The following is a 6,826-nucleotide window of genomic DNA, read 5'->3' as shown; positions in this document are numbered from 1 at the left end:
AGTGGCAAATGATCCAAATCGACAGATACATATTTTCAAAGATAACATAAACTAACTTTCTGACAACTACAATAAAATATCTATCTGCTCTAGTTAAAGCATTAAAAGCTTGCCAACCTCCGTTAAGGGCGACTGCGTTAAGTGTGAGTAGCAAAAAGATGAATTATTAATGTCAGTTAATAAAGAAAAGTATTTTACCAATTGCATGCAAATGCTAAATATGTAAAGAGTGAATTTCTCTTCTTCTACTTCTTCTTCAGTTCTTCTGCTCTACTAGAGCCAATATATAGTTGTATCAGCTTTCTGCCAAATGCACTACCCGGCAGGTTTACAATTTGTATACTTTCGAGATTATTTTAAAATATGTTAAAACTATTTCACAATACGTTAAATTAGTTTAATATTTTAAACATTGGGAAAAAAAGGGTGCCGAGGGCAATTGATTCGGCTTTTCGAAAGATTCGAAACGCAGAGGACAGCGACTGTGAAGACTGAATGGAGGAGTCAGCAGCATCTTTCTTATGTAATGAGAGAGAAAGAGGGGAGAGAGCCGTTCGGGGCTGGTGGGGAGGAAAGTTCGCAGTTCGCCAATGGGACGCTTTGTTCGGCAGGGAAAGTTCCAGGAGCCAGCGTTGGTTTAATTAACCTTACGTAATTTTTCTTCCTCTCTTTCTTTAATGGTGCATTTCGGATTCTATTGTGCTTAAAATGGTGTCTGGAATTATTTTTCTTCTCTTTTATGGTAAGTTTGACTTGGTTGGCAGAGGTAAATGGCATCCCTCCAACTGCCTTTCATGTTCATCTCGCTTTCATAAATGAGCTGAGACGGCCCACCTCTCTCTTACGTGGTCGTCTATATGTCTTCCTTCTCTTCCTTTCTACCGGGTCCTCAATTCAATTGTTTTTCATGGCCCTTCTTTTCTTTGGCAGGCCCCTTTTTTGTTTTCTTTTGGATTGTTGGTGAGCTAATTTCAAGCTGTCATGTGACCCTTCTCTAACACTAGAAAACCCATATTTATTTTTATATTTGGGGTTTTGGGGACTAGACAAGGATGTGTATTTCAGTTTTATCTAGATGGAGACTGTCTTTTTGCTGAGGAATTTGAGATTTTTTAGGGTTTGGGTATTGCAGTTTAATGTCATTCATTGCTTTGTTTATGGGGTATGAGGCTTTCCAGTTACCGGCTTCCCATATATAACTTTTTTCCTTTTTAGTGTTTGCTGTGATATGTAGCAAAAGTTTTAGGTTGTGGGTTGTTCTATTTGTGCTTCTCGTCTTGACAATTGGCTCTGTGAGCCACAGCAGCCTATTGTGGTTGGTTTCTGCTCTATGATCCTCGATTTTTTGGAGTGGAATTTGTTGCGAAGGTTTGGGTCTATGGGTTGCTTTCAATTTTCTTCTAGGGAGAAGAAGGAAGAAAGGAAGAGTGGGAAGTCAGGATCAGGGTCTACACAGTATAACAGCGGCGGTTCGACCGACCATGAACAGAGGGGATCAGGTTCTGAGTTCAATTCCCAGAACACATCGGATGTCAGCGGCGATTCCTCAGGGAGAAGCATGTTTCCGAGCTTTTCTCAAAGACCTTGCAGCAACCTTCGTGTGTTGTCCTTCTCGGAGCTCAAAGCTGCAACAAAGAATTTCAACCGGTCGCTTATGGTAGGAGAAGGAGGATTTGGTTGTGTCTATAAAGGAAGTCTCCGAAGTCTAGATGATCCCAGTTCGAGGCTAGAAGTTGCTGTCAAACAATTGAATAGGAAAGGCTTACAGGTTTACCTTTCCCCTCTTTCTTATCTCTTCAATCTCTTTTTTTTTTTCAATTTTTATTTCTCAAGCCTCGAGTGCTTGCGAGAGCGGAGGATGGTTTTCTTCTGTATTTTTTGTTTAGATTACAGTTTTGGTCAATATCATGTGTTCCTTGTGAAAACTGTCTGTTCGTTCTGTTGAGTTTCAGATCTATCATTTGTTGTCTCCATTTTCTTTGTCATGAAAATTTAAGTTCTTCATTTTCTTAGATTTTTGTAGCTTTCTTTTGCTTTCTTTCTTTTGTATAACCTGGTCCCCTCCCAAGCTGATAATGACAACGCTGTTCCTTTGCTGAATTTCTTCAAACAATTCCACGATGTTGGAGAAAACAAATTCAGACAACGTGTTTCACTGAAATAAGCCAACATCTTTTTTTCTTAATTGTGCTCTTTTATTTCGTTATTTGTTTTCAGGGCCACAAGGAATGGATAACAGAGGTAAATGTCCTTGGAGTTGTCGAGCACCCAAATCTTGTCAAATTAATCGGTTATTGTGCTGATGATGATGAAAGAGGGATCCAGCGGCTTCTTGTCTATGAATTCATGCCGAATGGAAGTGTTGAGTACCACTTATCGCCACGTACTCCCATGCCACTTCCATGGTCTAAAAGATTGACAATAGCTTTGGATGCAGCTCGTGGTTTGACTTACCTCCATGAAGGGATGGATTTTCAGGTATTTCATTTCTCTTGGATGGTCAAATGCTCATGTTCATCATCATTTCATATCTAGATTTGTATTGCAGACTATCTGACACTATATTGTAGCATAATGTGCAAGCAATGATCTATTTGTTGTCAGATATGACTGCTTTTATAATACGTGCAAACTGTTACAAGGACCAATTAGAGCTTGGCTTGCTGCTCGGTCTAGTTTGTTTAAAATTTAAAATAGTGAGGCAAGAGTGTGGAATCAAAATCTTGGCACATGAGGCATTTATGAATTTGAAGCATTCATTGCCTAAGCAACTGAATTGAGGTTTACTACATCCTTACTAATAATTGCAAGCAGCACTTTTTTGCTCAAGGATGGAGGTTCAAAAGCCAAAAGTGGAGAAGGCAGAGGAATGCTTTTCCAAAATTCTCCTGTTATGATTGATGGATTTGAAGAATTATTTTAATTTTTGCTCATATATGACCTTCTATTCTACATCTTCTTTCCAATAAAAGGAGAACGAAGGGAGGCTCATTCTACATCTACTAAAAGTTAATGTAGGTTTGGAGAAGAATTGCATTTCTGTGGTCATATGTCCTTTTATTTCATTTTATAACATCAGTTTACTTTTCTTATGCTTGTCAGCATATCACATATGCAAACATGTTCTCATCCTTGGTTCCTGAATTCGTGCAAATCAAATTGTACATGGAGGGAACCATCTCTTTTGACCAGGTTACCAGTATGTTCATGTTTGTTGATATCATGTTATCTGTCTTGATAATGCAGATTATCTTTCGTGATTTAAAGACGTCTAATATTCTGTTGGATGAGCAGTGGAATGCAAAGTTGTCAGACTTTGGCTTGGCCAGGCAGGGGCCTGGGGAGGGACTTAGTCATGTGTCCACAGCAGTAAGGATGCTTTAGTTCCTTTTGCTTCTGTGACTTTATTTTTTCTGTTAATAACCTTGTTTCTACCTTTACATAACCTGGAGCCGTTGATATATTCTATTTTTGCTTCAAAGAGTGTAAAAGCTTCAAAACAGATGTTTGATTCGGATATAGTCACGCACATGAATGCTACCTTTGAGATCTTTTTTGTGTGACATGTATGAGTCAGTTGGTTGTTCTGCTGTTTCCTTTTTCTTGTTTATTTTCTTCACCGTGAAAATCTTGTGTTCATTTTCTCCAATAGCTTTAACTGATTATGTTGTGGCAGATAAGTCTAACTTATCTCACAAGATTGAAGCACTTTTACTTAAGCTATGGTGTCTGTATTGTCTACATCATAGTAACATAGCTTAGGATCAAAGTTAGATTGCTTGGTTAGGGCGACAGAAAGTGAGTTTGTCCAACAAATTAGTAATTTGAGACATGCACATGTGCCAAGCTAAAATAAGGGCTGTTTAAGCATTTGCTTGGTGAAGTTATTGGAAATGTTAAGATATAAGTGATCTATTTACGGAGTCTACTATGATGCTATGGTTGTTGTACGGGCTTCAAGTGTCATGCTGCTCATGGGCCTTCTCTCAACCTAATATTGGTATCTTGCCAAGGGGTGAAGTAGAGGAAAAATACAAAAAATATTCTGCATTCATATAGGCCAGACATTAAAAATCCTTTTTCTCTTAGTTGGGCTCTCGGACTAAATGAAGTTTGTTACTGTTGCTTAGTGTTTATCTTATTTTAAAAATTGATATTTTTGACATCTCAGTAGAGCTGTCTACCATTTTTGGTTACTTACTTGTCTGGTCTTCAGATCCACTGACAATGTGTTTTGTTATATCCAGCAACTGTATTGTTGCTTCTAGCGTGAAACTTGTTTCTTGGGAAGAATTTCTCCAAGTACTTTGATTGTGATGTGTTTTGTTACATCCAGCAACTGTATTGTTGCTTTTCTTGGGTTTGAATTTCTTCAAGTACCTCATGACTGAGTGTGTCTATTAGCGTTAATACAGGATGCTTTCATCCTTGTTATGTCAAAGACCGCCATAGCTCAATAAAACACAAAATCCTGAAAGAAGGGTGATGAGAAATCTTGATGCCATCAGTAGGGATTTCTTCCATGTTACTCTTCTCAACTTCAAGCTTTGGATGTACCAGATCATCTATTTGTACCATTATGTCACTTGTGGCCCACTACGTCAACATTTAAATTGATAAGCTTCTGGTTTTCTGCCACTGGATGTTCTTTCTTCTCCTTGTTGAAGCACGAGATGAAAAACTGCCTTTTCAATGGCACACTGATGCTGCAAAATTTGTCGTGTCAGACCAAAATAGTATGTCCCTCCAATCAGTTGCTTCCTGATATGGTTTCTGTTCAGCACCTTCATGGTAGGAGTCTGGTGAGATGCCCTTCTGACACAATATAAATTGGTTCTTGGGTGGAGGTATAGGAAAAAAAGGATGAGATATTGACTATATCAGAAGATTCTTTCAATTCAACCAGTTTTTGGTTCGAATAAAAAACCCTGAATTAAAAATGAGAAGCTTGAAGAGCAAGAAGAATGATCCAATTGATGTGCAATCTGTACATTCAGATGTGTCCTGCCGTCCATGTGATTACACCAAAACATGGAAGAGTTGGGATCAATCTAATGAAGGAAAGGAAACAAGTTCGTGACCATTTTGACATTAGCTGATAGCTAATAGTCATAATGGAGAAAAGGAAGCGTATATACCCTACTGGAAAGATAGCAACATCCAACTGGTCATAGGTCCAGCCTGTTTTTGAAATTTGGATCTGAGGAATGGTATCAGATTGGTTATGGTCCTTTACATACCCAAACCTGAGCCAGCCAGCCTGCTTCCTTACTTTCCCATATCAGTCTTTGTGATGCTCATGTGGCTCTGATTTGTCTTTTTTCTTTTATTGTTCGTCTATAATTGGAAGATTGAATAGCAGAATGGCTGCACTTGAATGAAAATTTTGCCACGAAACTAAAAATTTTGTAATATTTTTTCTTTTTGTCTCCATTGTACGGAGTCCAGCAAAGCATGCTACCTTGTGCCACCTTTTATTCCATATTTTGTTTGCTTGTGTTTCAGAAAAGTAGATCATACACAGATCTTCAGAATAATATGTATGACGTGGTTTCATGACACATTGCCATGGTTATAACTTCATGTACGTCATGTATTGGTTCCTAACTTCTACTTTTTCACTACCTTCCAGGTAGTTGGGACAATCGGGTATGCTGCTCCAGAGTATCTTCAGACTGGTCGCCTCACTGCCAAGAGTGATATCTGGAGCTTTGGTGTTGTACTCTATGAGCTCATAACAGGAAGACGCCCAGTGGACCGCAATCGACCAAAAAGTGAGCAAAAGGTTTTAGAGTGGGTGAGGCCATACATTTCAGACAGCAAAAAGTTCCATATGATCATTGACCCAAGAATTAATGGGCAATACAAGTTGAAGACTGTTCAGAAGCTTGCAGCTGTGGCCAACAGGTGCTTGGTCAGGCAGCCAAAAGCACGTCCAAAGATGAGTGAAGTGCTAGAGATGATTAAACACATTGTTGAAACTTCTGAAGCTATGAACCCTGATAGTGATATGGGGAATTCTTCTATGAACAGCCATGCATCTCAATCAAGTTGTGAAATGGCCAGTTCAGATAATGCATTGGATGCTAAGATCATGGAAAACGGACGATCACCATTGCGCATGTGGATGCCGAAGTTGATATGGTCTTGCTGATTGCTTTATTGCTGCTGGTTCAGGTGACTGCTGCTTCTGCTATTCCATTCCGTTCCGAAAGTTTGGGCAAGTGCATCTTTGTTCTTCCTTTTTATAATTCGACATAACAGAGAGTGGGGTACTTGTATATGTATGTATATGTAGGTGTACATATGCTTTGCTTGCATATGTGCATTTTTGAGAATAGAGTACACAAGCTAAGGATGGAAGACTTCATTTCAGTTTTGTTGGACATTTAATTGTTATTTTCACGTTAGGGGCTAAGCCAACAAAAAATGTACATGTTCTACTTTACCTGTTGGCACATGCTCTCTCTTTCTCTCCCTCTCCTTCTTTCTCTTCTATGAGTGTCCCAGCTGTAAAAAGAACCGTATAGCTTATTCAGATCGTTTTTTGTTTTCTTCTTTCTTTCCTTTCATGATTTTTTTCCCAATCCTGCTTGATCAGTGGAACTAGTTAGTGCCTGCTGTGGTCTAACTAACCTTTGTAGCACTATGAACCGGTTTATTCATCCATAGTTCAAACTCAGTTCATGTCTTTAGAACATTCCTGCAATCCATGAAATTTACAAGGGCAGCCTACTGCTTAAATCTTGCAAGCATTCCATACACCCGTTAGCTCGGTTGCAGCTTCCATGTAAAAGAAGGTTTTGGATTCGATGCCGGGTGCGTG

General features: G+C 39.0%; 1 protein-coding gene across 2 annotated transcripts; it reads left to right on the top strand.

Moving 5' to 3' along the window:
* The first annotated feature begins 503 nt into the window (after nucleotides 1–503).
* On the top strand, nucleotides 504–6,558 carry LOC116265657 (serine/threonine-protein kinase PCRK1-like). Of its 2 annotated transcripts, XM_050080854.1 has the most exons (5): nucleotides 504–651; nucleotides 1,405–1,768; nucleotides 2,218–2,478; nucleotides 3,247–3,369; nucleotides 5,633–6,558. In XM_050080854.1, the coding sequence occupies exons 1-5, from the start codon at nucleotides 527–529 to the stop codon at nucleotides 6,152–6,154; spliced, it is 1,395 nt and encodes a 464-aa protein (XP_049936811.1). In that variant the 5' UTR covers nucleotides 504–526; the 3' UTR covers nucleotides 6,155–6,558. The 2 variants fall into 2 exon arrangements, with proteins under 2 accessions (XP_049936811.1, XP_031502284.1); XM_031646424.2 differs by lacking the exon at nucleotides 504–651 and having other exon boundaries at nucleotides 766–1,768.
* Nucleotides 6,559–6,826: the final 268 nt, after the last annotated feature.

This window comes from Nymphaea colorata, chromosome 12, assembly GCF_008831285.2.
Source record: "Nymphaea colorata isolate Beijing-Zhang1983 chromosome 12, ASM883128v2, whole genome shotgun sequence".
NCBI lineage: Eukaryota > Viridiplantae > Streptophyta > Magnoliopsida > Nymphaeales > Nymphaeaceae > Nymphaea > Nymphaea colorata.
The sequence above is the reverse complement of the archived record's forward strand: the minus strand, read 5'-3'. Positions and strand labels throughout refer to the sequence as shown.

Bases quoted from the DNA above. Each gene is read 5' to 3' on its own strand.
- LOC116265657 (XM_050080854.1), top strand. From the start codon at position 527: ATGAGAGAGAAAGAGGGGAGAGAGCCGTTCGGGGCTGGTGGGGAGGAA. The intron at 1,769-2,217 runs GTTTACCTTTCC...ATTTGTTTTCAG, and splicing joins TGAATAGGAAAGGCTTACAG to GGCCACAAGGAATGGATAAC. The intron at 3,370-5,632 runs GTAAGGATGCTT...ACTACCTTCCAG, and splicing joins TTAGTCATGTGTCCACAGCA to GTAGTTGGGACAATCGGGTA.